The 20,042-nt window shown below is 36.5% G+C and overlaps 1 protein-coding gene and 1 long non-coding RNA gene across 3 annotated transcripts; both read left to right on the top strand.

The window, feature by feature from the left end:
* The first annotated feature begins 11,465 nt into the window (after window positions 1-11,465).
* Window positions 11,466-14,797, top strand: LOC104790512 (uncharacterized). Of its 2 annotated transcripts, XR_768698.3 has the most exons (7): window positions 11,466-11,874; window positions 12,434-12,687; window positions 13,262-13,347; window positions 13,458-13,573; window positions 13,751-13,870; window positions 13,953-14,031; window positions 14,192-14,459. It is a non-coding gene; the product is annotated as an uncharacterized LOC104790512 (long non-coding RNA). The 2 variants fall into 2 exon arrangements; XR_015560472.1 differs by lacking the exons at window positions 13,262-13,347; window positions 13,458-13,573; window positions 13,751-13,870; window positions 13,953-14,031; window positions 14,192-14,459 and adding an exon at window positions 14,706-14,797 and having other exon boundaries at window positions 11,479-11,874; window positions 12,434-12,779.
* A 967-nt stretch (window positions 14,798-15,764) lies between these two features.
* Window positions 15,765-16,760, top strand: LOC147942313 (uncharacterized). The gene has a single exon (XM_087456011.1). The coding sequence runs from the start codon at window positions 15,765-15,767 to the stop codon at window positions 16,758-16,760; it is 996 nt and encodes a 331-aa protein (XP_087312137.1).
* Window positions 16,761-20,042: the final 3,282 nt, after the last annotated feature.

Genomic DNA, 20,042 nt, shown 5'->3' on the forward strand with positions numbered 1-20,042 from the left:
CATTTATAGAATGAATGAAATTCTGAGCAAATCTATTTTTTGTACAAGCATGAAAAAATTTAGTATTTCGATCCCCAACTTGTAACCAAAGGTTCCTACTCTTCTGTTTGCAATATACCTCTTCATTCTTGTAAGCGGAGGCAAGCTCTTGACGTAGTCGAGGGATTAGGTCTCTATCACATCTATGAAGACTAGACATTGCTCTGTTTAAACGATGTTGAAGAACATCAATTTGTTTGGCAGAATTCAGATTATTTTTGCGCTTACACCTTGCCATGTAACGACGACAGTGGTTTATTTGGTCAAAAATTGTATGATGTTGTTGTATCTTACAGACATTCCATCCCTCATGGACATAGTTTTTGAAAATTGCATCAACTATCAGTCTCTTATCAAATTGAAAAGGCTTTTGTTTAGTCGAATTAAGAATTCCTAATCGAAAAAGAATTGGTTTATGATCAGAACCACTAAAATCAAGGAACTCAGAGTTAGCTCTTGGGAAGGTTGCAGTTCATTCGGAGTTTACCAATAATCTGTCTAAACAACATTTAACAGTGTGTGAGTATCTTTCTCCCACCCAAGAGAACCTAGCACCGGTGAACTTTAAATCTGATAAGTCACACACAAACACCATATTTTTGAAATCTCTGAATGTAGATTCAGCACGCAGAGGACCACAAATTTTCTCATCATTAGATAGAAGTTCGTTAAAATCTCCTATTAAAGCCCAAGAGCCATCTATGTTCATGGCAATGTTTTCAAGTCGATTCCACAAATGATGTCACAGGTCTGGATTCGGGTGACCATACACACAAGACAAGTAGAAAGCAAACCCATAATACTTAATGTTTACATCAATGATTTGAGCATCCTGAAAGTTTTTGGATACCGAAACATTGTCTTTCCACATCAACGCTAGACCACCACTCCTACCATGAGGGGATTCAGTTATTACATTAGAAAATCCTAGAGAATGAGCAAAGTCACACACCATACTACACTTATTAAGAGTTTAAGCTAAGAATAATATATTAGGTTTATACATACAACATATATTACGTAGACATAATCGAGTAAACGAGCCACCAAGGCCCTGACAATTCCAGGAGACGATCGTCATATGGGGAACAATGGGGGTATCGGGCCCCCGCACCTCAATCAATCTTATTACCTGCAGAGCAGGATCCTTCTGACTCAATTCGCTCCTTCTTACGGATCTGGCATAGGACCGCCTGATCCTCAACAGCCTCCCAATGTTGGTAAAAAGCTTCAACATCCACACGCTTCCTTTTGGAACCGCCAAGAGGGGATGTTATGGTTGAGCTCTTATCATCTTCAATAGGGGAAAATGTGTCAACGAACTGCTTGCTAAACTTAGCATGTAAGTAGCGGAGTCTTTCAGCAGTTAGTTCTGTGTCCTCGAATACGCTGGGAGTAGCCGATGGTTCAGAACTTGGGCCAGCACCCGGTGTGGAGAAATGATTGTGGAGACTAGGGATTGTCGCAAACGGTTCGATGGTTTGGAGAGTATTAGTATCAGACATAACATCATGTTCCACCGGAGGGACGTCATCATTTGGTCCATTGTCATTCGGAGGTTCTTGGTAGAACTCTTCTTCCGCCACATTCATATCACAATCAGCCACATCATGTTTCAATGAACCACATTTAGAACAGAACTTCCTAAGCCTCTCAAAATGATACCTAATGATGGTATTGTTGCCTACAATAAACTGAAAGTTCCTTTGAAAGCGTAAAGGCCAATCTATGTTCCAATCTATGCTAACCCGTACGAATTCCACCAAATGGACATTTTCATCAAAATCAACCGTATAACCTAGTCCTAGTTGGTCACCAACATACCTAGCCATATCAGAAGATAGGTAGAGACGTAGAGGAGAGGGATTCCTCTTATCTGCACCCAGAATGGGATAATCTTCAGCATCTCATCAGTGATGTTAGGGTGCCATCGATGGACATAATGCATCCAATAATTAAAAGACCAGGGACCGCGACATAGGACATTATTCATGGATTCTTCAGATTGGAACACGAATAATGCCCTCCTCGGGCCCAAAACTCGACCAATAATCGAGCCTTCAAAACCCCAAACCCGTGGCATATGACCGATTTAGGCCCTCAGATTCTGCTTACGTGGATTCACGGTCTGAACCACTAGAGAGAAACGGTTGGCAGTAACCGCCTTAGCAATGAATTGGGGTCGTAATGGTACTGGCGCATCCTTGATTCCCAAATCAAAATCCAGGAGAGATTTCTTGATGTAATCACTCATAGTCGTGAGAGATGAATCAGCAAGAGAAGAGAAAGAAGGTGATAACAGAATTGGAGTAGAAGATTTGCCAAGAAGTGAGTATTTATACATATTTGGACATGGCGGTTTCTCGAAGCAGTTATGAAAGATCCCGACCCGGACGTCCCAGCGACCGCAGTCACAGCTTCCATTTGGCCCCATTCCCGGCCAAATACCCATTGATTCGGTTACTTAGCTTTGGCTCGCGGCCTTGCTTCATAACCCTTTTACGCAGCGGAATATAACTTTAACCTTGACCCATCCCTTTGTGTTTAACCATACAACCAACCAACCCCACAGACTTGCACATATTAGGGATGGGGACATATAGTCCCTTTGGTTCATAGTGAACGGTTTCTCTATCGGCTTCTCGAACCACTCGTGTTCCCGAAGCTTAGCATCGGACATGCCATTAGTTGACCTACCGGTCATACCATGGTACCCTGATTGACTTGTCGGTCTTGGTATCAGCGCCTGATCCGATCGAACGATCCGACCCCATAATCGAATCGCCGATCGACCTCCGACCAGATCGATACTTTCGACAGACTTGTCGACCACCCGACCGATCAATCCAACCTACGGCTCATATTGTTGATCCTTTGATCACCCGATCCGACTAGCGATTGAATCACCCATCAACCCTTGATCGATCCGTCCATTGAAGCGGATCGTCGATGACCTTTTGATCAGTCCGACTCTAAGATCGAACCGTCAATCATCCTGCGATCGGTTCGTCTTCACGGACGAACCACCGCTTATCCTACGATCGGATCGGCCCGCTTGTCGAACTGTCGCTCGTCTCATCGTACCTTTGATAGAGAGGTAGCATGCGCGTCAGTTCGGACGAGTAAAATCGCCCAGCCGCATCCCCTTTTCTTCTTAGGCTTAGATGGACGATAGAAGGATGATGGTATCTGGAAATGAAGGCCACGCCATCTATTTATAGGGTCCTGGCCGAAGTCTAGGCACCAAAAGGCACCTGTCCGACAAGACACTTCGATCTTGCACGTTCGTCCGTGCATGTCCGGCCGTGACCGTCCGTCCGTGTCTGTTCGTTCGTGCCTGTCCAACCGTGTCTGTTCGGACATGACTGTTTGTCACCGTGCCCCATGACTGTTCACGAGCTGTCCAGCTGACCTACACACTGTCCACCACCGTCCAGCTGGCCGAGCTCAGTCGAGCTCCTTGGCAGCTGGTCGAGCTGACGCTAGCTGGCCGGTAGCTGTCCGTAACTGGCTGATAGCTGTCCACAGCTGGCCGATAGCTGTCCGCAGCTGGCCAATAGATGTCCACAGCTGGCCGATAGCTGTCCGCAACTGTCCGATAGCTGTCTCCAGCTGGCCATTAGTTGTCCGCAGCTGGACAAGAGCTGTCTGTAGCTGAACTACTTGCTCATCGAGTTCGTTCAACTCGTTCAGCTCATATTCTAGCTGTTTGAGCTAGTAGCTTAGCTACTTTAGCTCATTTAGCTATCAATTTCTTTAAAACAAACTGCCCCCCTTTAGGATCGCGGGACGCGGGCGTTACAAGTCTACCCCCCTTAAAATGAATTTGTCCTCGAATTCGGTGGGTGTAGAGATTCTCGACCTTCGTCCACTTGAGACTTGAACTATTCTCGATCATGCTCTTTTTGGGACTTGGTCATTTTCCTAGATCTACGTCTTTCCCGACGCGATCTATTTACCTTGATCTTGGTCTCAATCCGAATAGATTAAGTCTTTTCCCGTCCTAGTTCCATCCCGACTAGGACAATTTTCAGACCGTGGTCCCTCTCAGACACGGTCGCCATTACCGAAGGTCGTATCTTCTCCGACCTTTTGGTCGATATATCCAAACCTTGGTCCTTCACGAACATGGTCGTAATTCCCGACCGTGGTCGTTCCTGGACGCGGTCGTAGTTCCCAACCCTGGTCCTTCCCGGACGGGGTCGTTGTTCCCGACCTTCTGGTCGATATGCTATGTGTTCGATGTTTTGAACAATCGCTCGATTCACAAGCACATTGTGGCAAACACATTCCCGTTCCCAAGCATGTTTTCGGTCTTATCTAAGATTTTCATTTCGTCCGAACACATAACATAACTGCATACGTCCTCACAGGATCACGCATGCTCTGATACCAACTTGAAAGACCCCGACCCAGACGTCCCAGCATCCGCGGTCACGACTTCCATTCGGCCCCATTCCCAGCCGAATACCCATTGATTCGGTTACTTAGCTTTGGCTCGCGGCCTTGCATCATAACCTTTTTACGCAGCAGAATATAAATTTAACCTTGACCCATCCCTATGTGCTTAGTCATACAACCAACCAACCCCACAGGCTTGCACATATTATGGATGGGGACATATAGTCCCTTCGGTTCATAGTGAACGGTTGCTCTATCGGCTTCCCGAACCACTCGTGTTCCCGAAGCTTAGCATCGGACGTGCCATTAGTTGACCTACCGGTCATACCTTGGTACCCCGATCGACTCGTCGGTCTTGGTATAAGCGCCTGGTCCGATCAAACGATCCGACCCCATAATCGAATCGTCGATCGACCTCCGACCAGACCGATACTTCCGACAGACTTGTCGACTACCCGACCGATCAATCCAACATATGGCTCGTATCGTCGATCCTTTGATCACCTGATTCGACTAGCGATTGAATCACCGGTCAACCCATGATCGATCCATCCATTGACGCGGACCGTCGATGACCTTTGATAGAGAGGTAGCATGCGCGTCAGTTCGGACGAGTAAACTCGCCGAGCCGCACCCCCTTTTCTTCTTAGGCTTAGATGGACGATGGAAGGATGATGGTATCTGGAAATGAAGGCCAAGCCCTCTATTTATAGGGTCCTGGCCGAAGTCTAGGCCCTAAAATGCACCTGTCCGACAAGACCCTTCGATCGTGCACGTTCGTCAGTGCCTGTCCAGCCGTGACCATCCGTCTGTGTCTGTTCGGCCGCGCCTGTCCAACCGTGTCTGTTCGGCCATGACCGTTCATCACCGCGTCCCATGACTGTCCACGAGCTGTCCAGCTGACCCACACACTGTCCACCACCGTCCAGCTGGCCGAGCTCAGTCGAGCTCATTGGCAGCTGGTCGAGCTGACGCTAGCTGGCCGATAGTTGTCCGCAGATGGCCGATAGATGTCCACAGCTGGCCGATAGTTGGCCGCAGTTGGCCAATAGATGACCACAGCTGGCCGATAGCTGTCCGCAGCTGTCCGATAGCTGTCCGCAGCTGGCCGTTAGCTGTCCGTAGCTGGCCAAGAGCTGTCCATAGCTGAACTACTTGTTCATCGAGTTCTTTCAGCTCGTTCAGCTCATATTCTAGCTGTTTGAGCTAATAGCTTAGCTACTTTAGCTCATTTAGCTATCAATTTCCTTAAAACAAACTGTCCCCCTTTAGGATCGCGGGACGCGGACGTTACAAGTTATCTAACGAGATAAACGGAATCAAAAAACTGCCATTTAACCGTTTAGGCAGAGAGAAGAAACCGACAAATCTAAAATCCAAGAAGGAGTAAGATTCAATCAGAGAGGCACTCCGGCAAGGAGAAGAAAATCGCCAAAATAACTGTAAATTGCCAAAAAAATCACCCTTTGCAGAGAGAAAGGACGCCATAAAAATAACACAATTATTTTTTGTTTTCTATTTTTTATTAATTTTTATTAAAAGAAATTGGAGAACTAAAGATGGTCTAAATTCTAAAATATGTGTGGCTCTCAATTGTTTGTGTCCATGTTTTATACGGTTTCCACATGTGCATTTATTATCATATATCTTTGGCAATCGACATTTATGTTAACAGTACATTTGGTGTTTTAATTTGTAAGCCATACTTATTTACAAATTTAATCTCTAAAAAATTAACAAAATTTATCTATATTAAAATACATTTGATGTTCTATCCTTTAAGTTATACTTATTTGCAAAATTAATTCCTAAAAAAAATACACACAAAAAAATCAATTAGATTCCTAAATTATCTTTAAGCATTTGGTTTATAATTTCCTAAAATAATTTTTATATTTATATAAAATATCTTTTTTTTTCTTTCAAAACTCTAATATTCAATAATAACTATATTGTTTGATATGAAACAATTTTTTTTTTAATGATTACTAATATGTTGATAAAAAAATGTGAGAATAATTATTTCACGTCTTAAATCTAATAAATTAGAGTATTTATGATAAGACAATTTTTGGTGAACCAAATTTTTTTTCTTTATAATATACTTTAATTTGCGCAGCATGATACCTTTTAAAGATATAATTCTTTCACTGGTTAAATCTAAATACACTAAAAACTTACAGGTTAAATTTAAAAACACTAAAAATTTTAAAAACTAATAATGTAAGAATAATTCTTTTAGGGAATAAATCTAAAAAATGTAACCATAAGAAATTCGATACAATAAAAATGAATCATTTGCATGTTAATTGTTCATGTGTCTTAGGAACCATCTTGTTTAATTTTCTCAGCTTTCTGAACTCAAACAAATTCAGGGGAAAGATTTCATCTATATTCTCAAAAATGACCAGCATGAAGGTTTTGTAAGTATCTCCTTGTTTAAATAAGTTATAGATATTTACCTTGTGGTACTAATGTTTATAATTGGTTTTATCAACATCAGTATAAGTGACAATCAGTTTAGAGGAAACCTTCCAAATTTAATTGAGAATTGGACAGAGCTTGAGAGTTTGTAAAATCTTTTTTTTTTTTTTTTTCCATCATAAACAAAACACAATATAAGGAGACAAATTACACATTCTGTATTAAGAACCGGCTTAATAAGAAGATTCTCGATACAACTAATAATATCCTCATAAACAAAATAAACACAATACAACTCTTGTTGTTGTGTCACGGTGAGGAACCAAAGAAAGCCGAAGAAGGGGAAACGCAACAACTCGCAAAGCTTGAACCCAATCGAATACACTGGAAACCATCAACTAAATTGTAATAATCGCCGTAACCACACAAGTCTCGTCGATAGTTCTTGTTTTCCTTCCAGAGAACTTGGACCAGTTGGTAAGCGCGACCGTGAGATAAACAGCTATGCTAATGATGATGTATGTGTGCATAGGGTTCTTTATGCAAGTAGGTTATATGGGCCTATACCTATGTCAATAGCTTAGTTGTGTCAATAGCTCATCTCATAGTCTATATGTGTAGTGTTTATCATATTTATTGAGAGTAAGGTTAATTGACTCAGCCCAATATTATTTTCAGTATGATAAGCAGCATGACTGGACATGAATCTTTATTTATTAATTTAATATTTTGATGTATTACGCAATCTCTCATGGGTTGTCCACATATGCCATAATTCCATTATCAATAATATTATTTGTGATTAATTATATATAGACAGAACAAATTTTATACGAAAGTCATTAGTTTTGTGTATAACTTTATATCCGAAAATTCATTAGTTTTGTGTATAATTTTAAAACATTAAAGTAATAAACAGACATAATAAATTTTTCAGTTACCTTTTTGCTCTCTAATAAAAAATTTCAAACCTCATCCAAAAATTTGAACTAGAACTAAAAGATTTTTAGTTAGTTTATCATTTTAATGTAGTTGTCACAATTTTATAGTATTATGCATAAAATTATTTTACTAAAACTCAATTATTTATATATTTATTATAGTTAGGTTTGGAAATCTGACTATGTTATATATGTGTGCTATTTTGTAGAAATTTTGTGCATATGTTATGAAAAATTTGAGCATTTTTGTGGTTGTTGTCTTTCTCATAGTTCAAATATAGATCACCAAATCAATAGTATGGTTTTATAGTTATTAACAGCTTAATGTATGAAATACTCATATTAGAACATATAATGACTTTTATACTTAAATGCACCATATAACTAATAGTTTTTTTTCGGTTTTCTCGCTAGGAACTTGAGTGGTTCTATACCTTCAAAATGGGGAGTCTTGCCACTTGTCAACATGTAAGTTCATATATATTAACTTATCTCACAAAGTTAAGAATATGTAAATAAATACATATTTCCATTTGAAATGCTAATAGATACTGAAAAAAATATTTTGATTACTATGATGATATCTTCTAATTAAATACTTTATTCAATTATTTCGAAAGTCAAAACACAATCATACTCTTCCTTAATTTAATTTTTCTGGGCTTAGTTGATATTCTACAATTGAGACATACATGGGTTGAACCTCTTCATTCACCCTCATATAAAATTAGGAAATAAAATCTGTATACATTATTATAAAATTAAAAACTTAAACCGTTGTTTTATAAACCCAAACAGATAGATAATTTCATTCTAATTGTAAAATCTAAACCCTAACCATTTCATTTGTAAACCCAAACCCAAATAGAATTTTGTTCTAATTGTAAAATCTAAACCCTAACCATAACATTTGTAAACCCAAACCGACATATAATTTCGTTTTAATTATAGAATCTAAACCCTAATTCTCATTTATAAACCCAAACCGATATATAAACTCGTTTAATTGTAAAATCTAAACCAAGCCAATATGAATTCCTAGCTGGAATTATACAAGACACTCTGGTCCCGGAAGACATACGGCTCGCTATCCCGTGGCTGCTTTGGGGTGTGTGGAAATACGGGAATACTCTGGTGTTCCAAGGGAAGCAGGGGGACATACGTGAGCTGGTCGTTAAGGCATTCCAGGATTCACAGCTGTGGAAGGAGTCGCATCTAATCGCGGCCCAGGTGAACGTGTCCTCAGATAAAAAGAAGATATGTGTGGAGTCCAATTAGAGAAAACCTCCACAAGGGGTGTAAAAATGCAATGTGGGTGTTTCGATGGTTGGAGGAAGCTGGATAATCAGGGATTTTTCTGGTCAGGTGTTGTATCATGCCAGGAGTTCTCTTAGTAGCTTAGAGTCTTTGGCTATGGTGGGGTTGCAGACTTTTAAATGGACGGCTGAAGCTCTACAGATATTGCATGTAGACCATGTGATTTTTGAGCTTGATTGCGCTTTGGTGGTGTCAATGTTAAATAACCCCCAAGATTGGCTCCGGTTCTGTTTTACCCTTCATGATATACACAATACTTTGGCTTGTTTTACCTATTGGGAATGCAGACATACAGCCGCAACAACTAACAAGGTGGCTAGAGCCATCGCGGGAAGTGTGACTCGTGAGGGTCGTGTTCAATCGTATATGTCTTTGGGAGGCCCCTTGTGGCTTCAAGACCTGTTGATGGCCGATGGTTGCTGAAAACCTGGTTTTCCCTTTCAGTTTGCAGACGCTTAACTTGGAGGGCTCTTGTAGTCTCACTATCAAGTTGCTAGTCTGTGTTTCTTTTTATTTTCTTTTTATTCTTTTTAAGCTTCCCTGTAACTCCCAAACTCTGTTTTCTATCAGATGACAAAAAAAAAAAAAAACCAACTCAATATTTAACTTTCTTTAAAGAAAAGTATACAAAATTTGTTTTCTTAATTTGTTTTGCTTTTTAATTTAATTTTGATTTATTTTTTAAATAAAATATTAGATATAACATTTTGATTGGTTGAGAGGGGAGGGAGTAGGTGAACCTAAGTATTTTTCTCTACAATTATATTGTTACTACTTACTAGGGGTTGCTCCGGGCTACGCCCAATATAAGATACACTTTTTAATTTTGATCATTTTATATTCTTAATATATATACAATACTTTAACTAAAACATGTATGATTAGTTGTAATTTATATTGATCAGTTTTTTTTTTAGTTTGTAGTCTATATTATGAAACTTAAATTTCATTTTTTTAATAACTATTAGTCTTTTCCTCTTGTAATTGATTTTCTTATCATCACACATGAGGATTTATACAATCTACCTAGGTTGCATGGAACGAAAACGGATACGCGGAAGCGAAACGTTTCGGAAACGGGAAACGATTTTTTTTCTAAAATTAGGAAATGGACTTGAAAACGTAGGGATATATACATATATATATATATATATATATTTATAGATATATATATATATATATATAAATATATAATAAAACACTAAACATAAAAATCATATCAAAAAGCTTCAAAATATAAATTTTAAATAGTTTGATTAAAACACTAATAATAATATATATTTATATCTATTATAAAGTTGTATATTTCCAAATTATTTATTTATTAAGTTTTAAACTAAAAAAAAGGTTTTCGTCGTGTTTCCAAAACAGAAATGGAGTTTCCATCGTGTTTCCAAATGTAAATTTCTAGGTATCGTGTTTCTATGCCTTGTTTCCGAGTTTCCACGAGTTTCCGAAAACAAATTAAGAAAACAGAGTTTAGTTATTTCGGTTCGGTTTAAAATCCCAGGGCTACCTAAGAATAACAAAAAAACCAGAGTTTGAGCAGAAAACAGAGGCATAAACACAATTCTAGCTTCGAAGTCATTAGCCACTGTTTTGAGAGTCCTCCGTATTTACCATATTCGGAATAATGCAGAGAGGTGATACAATCGTGAATGGGCTTGTCAACAGATCTTACCATGAAATCGATGGAGTGATGTTCTTGGTAGTGAGGACGGCTAGTCTTTTGTTGCTCTATTTTATACTTGGTTGCGCTATCCTATACTTGTCTGATGTTTGAACAGCATCATGCATGTACAGTATTTCAAATCCTACCAAAGATATGGAGGATGGTAAGACGCTTCTAATCATTCGGCATGAAATAGTGCACACACAAGACATTCAATTCACTATTAACATGTTGGATGGGAAACTTATTGTTCAACGGTGGTATTTAAAGGGTTTTTAGGGTTGCTTAAGAATAAAAATAAATCATAATGTACATGATAAAAGGTTAAAATCGATTCTTAATTAAGCATTTTTAGGCCATGAATGTTTACAAGTTTTTAAGTAGTTTTTTGAATTCTAGTTTCTAGTTTTTAGATTTTAGATTTTGGTTTATGGTTTTTAGATTTTGTGTTAAAAATTTATTAAAAAAAAATAGAAAAAATAATTCCAGTCACGCTTAAAAATGAAAAACTAGTAAAACATATATTTTGGTTTTTATTTGAAAATTACCAAAAACTAACAAAATCTGGATTCCCTAATTTTTAGGAAATCCAATTTTTGCATAATCTTAATTGGTTTTAAAGTAGATTTTTGAAAAATCTAAAACCAAAAACACTTTAAAATTCTAATAGTATCGATTCTCTCATCTCATCTCATATGTGGTTGTGTCTGATTGGTTGGTGAATTTAACAAAAGAAAAAAAAAAAACATCGACGGAAGCTTTTTTTTTCCTCTTTCATTTCACGAGCCGATCCCAAAAAAATTCATCTAGGGTTTGATATCTCTCTCTCAATTGCTGCTGAGGGTGTGATTGAGGCGCAAAGAGAGGTTGAGTAGTCGACGAGTCCTCGTTCCTAGGTTTTGTGATTTGTTCGGACTCTAATGGTGAAGAAGCAAAAATCCGAGGAAGCCACACGGCTCGATGAGGTTGATCGAACAATGTATGGAGCGTTTCGAGGCGCTGCTGATTCGCTCTCTCAGCTCTATACATGCCATGAGCCATCAACGCGTCTCTTTCCTCGCCGGTGAACGTCACGGCATGGTATGTTCTGTTCTCTCTCTCTCTTGAGACCTTGTTCTCTATATCAAAGTCTCAATTTTGGTTTCTGGGTTCGATAAAAAGCCAATACTTTTTCTTGTTTGATTTTGGTTCACTATCTTGAGGCTTGTTTTTTTTTTGTTTTGGTTGCTGTTTAAAGTTATTGGTGAGGGTATTACTGAATTTCATGAATAAATCCAATTTTGATTCCTCTGTTGTTGTTTTGCCCTGTTTGCCCTGTTTGCTATACTCTCTTTGAGTTGTTCGATTGTCGTTTATTGAATCATTGGTGATAGAGAGACACTCTGAATTGGTTCTCATCGATATATAAATCTGATAAGTGGTCTAACTGATCAAAAGTTATGGTGTTTTGATCTTGAAGTGCCTGCTTTTTTTTTTTTATTGATCACTCTAGCTTTAAGCTTGTGCTTAAGTTATTGGTATTTGGATTGATTATGTCCTCTTCCTTCTGTTTGACTAGCTTCGCATACTAGAAGTCCAAAGATCTTGAATTTGGTCTGAAAAGTTAATTGTGTTTACTCTTTTTAAAACCTTTATGCAGAATGAGCTTGAATATGAACCTGAGGAGACATCGATTCCCTGTGCAAGAGTTCCATCAGTACCAACAATTCGCACCACCAAACGTAAATACTTCAGTAGCTCATGTTCCTTCAAGTCACATAGCACACCATTATGATTGTAACAAAGAGAAAGTCTTGGTTCCACCATATGGTCTCTCAAGTCCTGTTCGAAGAACCCTTCAGGAATTCAACTTGTGTGAGGCTAAATCTGGTAACCAGAATCCAAACTCTACAGGTGAGGAGTTATCTTACTGAAAATCTTGTTTCGTTTGGCAAAACTGAAAACAAACCATCCCATTGTAAAGTCTCAATTGTTATGTGGTTAAAGTATCTCTATATTAGCAAAAGAGAAGTACAAAATGATTTTTGGGTTGGGTCAATTAAAAAAAATTATCCGAAATTGATTTTATTGGATTCGGGTTGTTAATATCCGAAATCTACAAATGAATAGTTCTGAATTTTAAAAAGGGTCGGGTGTATATTTACAGTTCCTATAATTTTGGAAACAATCAAAATTAATGGGATATTAATCATAAATCCAAACTTTACTATCAAAGATATCAAATCGTTACCAAATATATTTTCCTAATTTTCAGTCTCCTAATTGATTTCGAAAACAGAAATCGCATAATCATCCTCCTAAAATAACAAAATCCACCAAGGTTAACTTTCTAAAATTTGATTACCGAATCAATTATCAAATCAATTATGAGAATATATTATTAGAATATACTATAAGTATAAATATGCATTTGTCAGACATCTTCAACTCATACCTTTGATATGTGAAATACGCATTTGTCATACAGCTTCAACTCATACACCACGATGACAATGGTGTGTTGTTGGCGATGATGCTCATGGTGGAAGATTAAAGCGGAGCAGCTTAACAAGGGTTATATAATTTACTCAATTTCAAAGCAGATTTATTTCAAATGATTTATTGTCATTTGATCTTAAAATTGTTTTTTATTTTATTTTTTTATTTTATAATTTGTTAATTAGGATTAAAGAGGTTTCAGATGCTTCTGCAAAGGCACAAAAGATATGCACAAAAGAGATGACCTTTAAGTGATTCTAGCATTGGAAAGCCTCTTGGAAGGGGCACGTCTTTCTCGCGGGTGAGTATGCCTTTGATTCAATTAGTCTCTTTTGTAGAACAATCACTAATCTCCAGAATTTTATATTTTTGTTTATTAGTTCTAGAAAATCTGTTTAAGATCCTTCACTGTTTTTATTTACCAATCTCACACACTTACGAATATATGACACAAATAAATCAAATTGTTGCTTTAAAGGTTTTATTCAAGAGCCAGCTTCAACAATCATAAGTCCAACAACATCTTCTCAGGAGAGAAGTAGAGATAAAGTCTCTCATCTTCAACTTGAAGAATCTACATCGTTATCTCTACGATCAAGTAAGTTCAATGTTTTTTTTCTTTTTCACTGACTAATAAAATTATCCAAGCTCTTGGCCATAACACACTTCCTTTGTTGCAGAACTTTGTTATGCTTCTAAAGTGATAAAAACTTAAAAAATGCAGACATATCAACGAGAGACGACGACTTGCAACAAAATGTATAAGTGTAACTGCTTAAATAATTTGTAGAACAATCTGATCTTTATAATCTTTGGTTTTTGTTTGTGAAGATTATAAGATTGGTGGTGGTAGATTAGCGAAGAAATTTTAAATCTTCATGTGATAATAAAGTAGTATATTTTGGATTCTCTTATGCAGGTACAGTTGTATTAATGTGACTTCACATTTGGGTTCGGTGGTTCTGTTTTCACAAATGAACTGCAAAAATATGGAGAAGGAATAAACATAGAGAAGATTTGAGAAAGTTTCAATACTATGTCGACCCTTCGTTTACATGAATTTTGGCAATATTGTACAAAGCCCAGATAGTTTACGTGTATTTATATTAACCAAAAATATTTATATTCTCATGTATTTTATATTGATTATTTTTAAAAATATATCTCAAACTTAATTATTTGCAAAATATTTACATGTATTTATTTTCATACATTAATATCATTTACTTATTATTTTTATTCTTTTTTATTCCAAATATATGATAATGTTTTTCTTTTTGTTTTTCATATCTTTTATTGTATAAAAACTCAGTATTTTATCATTTATTTGCTTATTTCTCTTCCACTATTTCACCATAATTATCCCTAATATATAATAGTCCAACATGTATTTGTAAACATTTCCCCGCGTTGTAGCGCGGCTGCGATCCTAGTTGTCTCGTTAATACACAAATCACTTCTTGAAACTTTGAGTGCTTTAAGGTTCCTCTATCTTAAGTGATTAGCCTTTGAAAATTTTCAAAAATTTTAAGAATCCAAAATTATGATTGGAGCATACCATTTTATAGTTTAAAAAAAAGTTTTTAACTTCATTATTTCTAAATATTATAATAAAAAACATACTTAAATATCATTTTTTAGTATCTACCATTGAACTTGCTGATTGGCTTGATGCACAAAAAACTAATGCCACAATATAAAATCAAAACAAAAACACACCAAAAATATTCAGAGTAAATCCATATATATAAGTTATGACGTAGCTGATATACCTTTATATGTTGACTACGATGTGGCAGCTTCCTGTAAGGAGTCAGTCATAATGTTAATAGCGTGAAAAAATCCCACAATGTTTTGTATAATATAAAAAGTAAGAAAAATTCAACCAAATTATATTGTAAAGTACTTACCAATATATTACTTTTAACAAATTAATGTTACTTTTAGTAGTAACATATAAATTGATAATTATATACTACAAAATTATATTGTTTAAATTACTAAAAATAATTTGATAATATACAATCAAATTATATTGTAAAAATTGCTTTAAATTCTATTATATTAAATTTCACAAATAATAAGTATGTATGCAAAGGTCAAAATCTAGTAATCAAATAAAGCCTGCAAAGACATAATTAAACGTTAGTGAATTTGAACACAGAGAGAAGAGTTGAGATGTAAGATGACCAATCGAGAGAGCTAATGATGGAGAGCAATTTAGGATTTTTTTTTTTTTTTGTGAACTGTGGTGGTGAAAAAATCCCAACGGTTAGATTGATAAACATGTATCATCATCATTTAATGAAGAGAAGATACACTTCAAAAACAAAAAGGAAATTAAACCTCAAATATGGAAATTATAATTCAATTGAAATTATAAGTATGGAAATATGGAAATCAGATTCTATATAATAACCCTAAACCTTGTTTGTGTTTTACACTAATTCTCAAAGTTTGTAATTTTTTTTTCTCTGTAAGCGATTGAGACGATGGAAGAAGTTGATGCGCTGCTCAAGATGACTGAGACACTGAATCCATGGGAACAGACAAAGTTTAGATCCTCGACTCAAGACTTTAGGTTCGGTATAATCGGAACGACCGAATTTAATAGTCTCGTCTCTAGGCTAAAAGACAATCTTCGTGATGCAAAGATTGTTGAGAAGCCGAAAGAAAACGCACGGATTAGGGTTAAACCATATGATAACCCTAAAGAAGTTGTTACAAATCATGGGTTAGGTAAGATCGATAAGGAGAGGAAGATGGAAGTCCACTCAGAAGTGAAAGAGAAGTTGAGTGACTTATTGAAAGCCATCGAGGAGACGCTAAGTCTGAGGCAGATGAGACTTTACACTTCCTTGTGTAAAAACTTTCAGTCCCATAGAATCGGATATGGCACATTCGTGACGAATCTTCTAGTGTTGATCGAGGAAAAGAAGAGTCTTTATCATCGCTTCATACGATTTGCCAACGGTACTGACAAAGAAGAATTACAAGAAGATGAAGTTGGAGAGACCCGACACGGTGAAGACACACTTAGTGATCCAAAGATTGGAACATGTCCTGAGTTTAGGGTTGAAGTTGATGAGAACTCGAAAGAAGGCAAGTGGGATAAGACCAACTTGGAGGTAAAGAATAAGAAAAGAATTTTGTGTCCAAAGGATTCGAACCTCCCTCTGAAGAAAAGGAAAAGGTCTAATCCTGAACGACGAGTGACACCTAACTATAGGCTTATCCCCGAGGAGCTACGGTCACCGGTCTCAGACCCGGTACTGAACAACACGTGTGTTGTGAAGAGATATGATGATTTTGAGGGAGGTAAGGTGCTAACCGGAGTCGAAGAAGAGATGATTAAATGCGACGATCAGATGTACGAGGCAGATATGTTGATGAGTGCTTTGAGAAGTGTAGTAGACAGTGCGGAGAGAAGTTATGAGGGGAGAGATGAGAGTGGAAGATCTTGGAGTGAAGTTTTACAGATGCGTTGAAAGGTTATACCGCGGAGACATGTTTGAAATAGTGAGAGAAGATCACCATGGAGCTTTACCTGTGATCTTGATACGGTTGAATCAGAAACTGAGTGAGCTCACGGTTGCTCGAGAAAGCTGGAAACGTGGCTGGAAGAAAACTTTTAAAAGACTTTCTCCAATGCAAAAAGATTCTGTTGCACAATAATCTCAAGTGAAAGTGAAGGAAAACAACAATCTGATTCAGGTTCTTTAATGTAATTTTTAAATAGATTAATTTGGTTTCGGTTTTGGTTGTGGTTTTTTTTTTTTTTTTTTTTGGTTTGGTTTTGGCTTGTGTTTTAAGTGTGGAGTTTGTGCTAAACTTGGTGACAAAAATGACTATGTAAAAATTAGATTTCAGAATGCAATTTCAATCGCTGACATTTGGTTTTGGTTTAGCTAGTTGCGTACAACAGTCCTTAAATTAGGCTAAACTTGTGGTAGATTTGAAGTGATTTTCGTAGAAGTGAGCAAAAATTATTCAAAAAACCGAATCAAACCGGAATTAAGTGATTCAGTGTTGTGTGGTTAGCTTTATATATATTTTGCAATATTAATATTTGAATGGTATAAATGTATAATCAATCTTGACACTTTACAAGTATATATAGCTTTGTACGAATTGTAACCATGTATTAATTTTGTTAACCTTTTAAAAAATTAAACTCAACTTTTCCTTTAAATTTAAATGTAGTAATTAGTAAATGTAGGCTATTTTCGTTTTTTGAACCAGAGACAAATACAATATCAAGAGATAATATCTAGACGCATCATCTAAATGATGTTAGTTTTTTTGGTTTATATATTTAGAAATTGTATTTGGATGCACTTATGTTTCAGTTTGTTTTGTAATATGATATTTGTATATGGATACAATATATGTAAAATGACCAAAAAATCTTTTATTTTGTGATAAAGATGTTTTAGTGGTTTTAACTATGTTTAAAGCTAAATAATTTTTATATATTGTTAAATAAATATTTTAAAATGAAATTATCTTGTTTTCACGAAAAAACGTATTTTTAATGTTTTCACGGGAAAATGAGATTTTGAGTGTTTTGGCGCGAAAACGAGATTTTACGGTTTTGGTGGAAAAATAAAAATTTGCAGTTTTGGCAAGAAAAAATAATTTTTACGATTTTGGCGGAAAAACGATATTCTGCAGTTGTGGGAAAACATAATTTTATGAAATACCTAGATACTCAAAAAAAAAAAAACCTAGATACTCAAAAAAAAAGTACATTAATGAAATAAATCCTGATTTTCAAAATAAATCACGATTGATAACTAATAATTGAATTTGCCGAAATTTATAAATAAGAAAATTACAATGAAAATATATATATACTAAAAAAGTCTATAATATTTTATAATCTTTGAAATTTATCTATTAATTTTTTTATTCAAATCTCAATCGGACCAAAATTTTTATACACGATTTGATATCCAAATCGGTTTACCTATTTTTTAAGCTAAAATTTTGAAACTCAAATTCAGTTAAACCGGAAAACCACAAAAAAAAATTATAGTGACTAAATTATATTTTCAACTTCTTGCCAAATGTTGTTAAACACCGCATGGCATGATCCAAATGAATTACATAGTTCGGTCTTAAAAACCGCATGATATAATCGGGTGCATGTTTTGTAAAATCAAAAGACCTATGTGAGTACATTAAGGATGATAATGATTGCACTAAGAAAATATATATAAGGTGGTTATGCATATGCACACCTTGCTGAGAGTCTCAAAGACCAGTACCTCACAATAGAGAATCCTCTTGACCTTTGGACAGAGCTTAAACGCAGATACGGACACCAACAAACGGTGCTCCTACCAAAGGCTCAATTCGATTAGAAGAACCTAAGGATCCAGGATTACAAATCCGTGGATGAGTATAACTCTGAGCTTTTTAGGATTGTCTCACTCCTTAGGTTGTGTGGTACTGAAGTCACGGAGAGAGAGTTACTAGAGAAGACTTTGTCTACTTTTAGTACTCACAATATAGTACTTCAGCAACAGTACCATGAAAATGAGCTGTTGATGAATAGTGCTATGAGACCTCCCGGTACAACCCCATTACCGGAAACACAGAAGGTTGATGTGGCAAAACAGAATGAGCCTAAATAGCCTAAAAAGCCCAAGGAGACCAACTACGTTCACAGAAAAAGACACTATGGCCGTGGCCGTGGTGGCAGAGGACGTGGTGGTCGTTGGGGCCAGGCAATCCGTTTTTGATGGTTACGGCCGTGGTGGTCGTGGCCGCGGTGGTAGGGGCCGTGGGTCCTTTAAACCGCAAATCAAGGCTAAATCGGTTTGTCACCGATATGGTATCACCAAAACAATGAGCAATTATAAATGAAAAGTGCAACGAAGCTCACAAGGTTGACATGACAAAGAAAAATCCTAAAGAGCCTAAAGAGCCAAAGAGACTAATGAGTCTATCTATGTCCATAGAGACAAGTATGGCCGTGGCCGAGGAAGAAGTGGACATGGTGGTCCTGGTAGTGGGACTTACCAAAGACATAATTATGATGGTCAAGGCTATAGAAACCGATTAGGCTTCGGCCGTGGTCGGGGTAAAGGCCGCGGGTTATCTAAACCCGCAACATAAGACCAAGTCCACTTGTAATAATAATTATGGTATAGAAAACCATAAGATAAAGACATGCAGAACTCCTAAATTGGATTATGAGATTTTGATTGCCTAAAGAAAAATATTTAAACTCATGTGGTGTATTAATTTAATTTCTATGCTTTGAATTTGATTGAATTATTATTTTGGTTTAAATTCAATTATTTTATTTCCTTTAATATATATTAAAACATAAATTCTTGGACAAGAAAATAAGTGTGGTGGATAGTGGATAAGCCACACAAATTTTTGAAAAAGCCAATATTAGCAAAGATAAGCGGGTATAGCAAGCCTAAGTGAAGGCTACGGCCAAGCATATATTTTATGGCACACATTTTAAACTAAGTGTTGCATTATAATCACCCAGCTCTAAGAGAAGCTTATTGAGCTTTAAGGACATTCATTTGAATGGTTTCCATATTGAAATAAAGGGTGAAGGAAACAGAGAGTTCCTATATATTGAAATCACTCATGGACATAAGAAAGTCCTAGAGCCTATACCTGCACTAGACACTGGTTTCTACCATGCTAAGATTAATAAAATAGAGGCTAATATGGCAATGAACGAAATGTTCAATAATTCACTTTATGGCATGACTGGATTGGCCATCCGGGTCCTAACATGA

The sequence above is a fragment of the Camelina sativa genome, chromosome 6 (genome assembly GCF_030686135.1).
Source record: "Camelina sativa cultivar CO46 ecotype springtype chromosome 6, ASM3068613v1".
NCBI classification, from domain to species: Eukaryota; Viridiplantae; Streptophyta; class Magnoliopsida; order Brassicales; family Brassicaceae; genus Camelina; species Camelina sativa.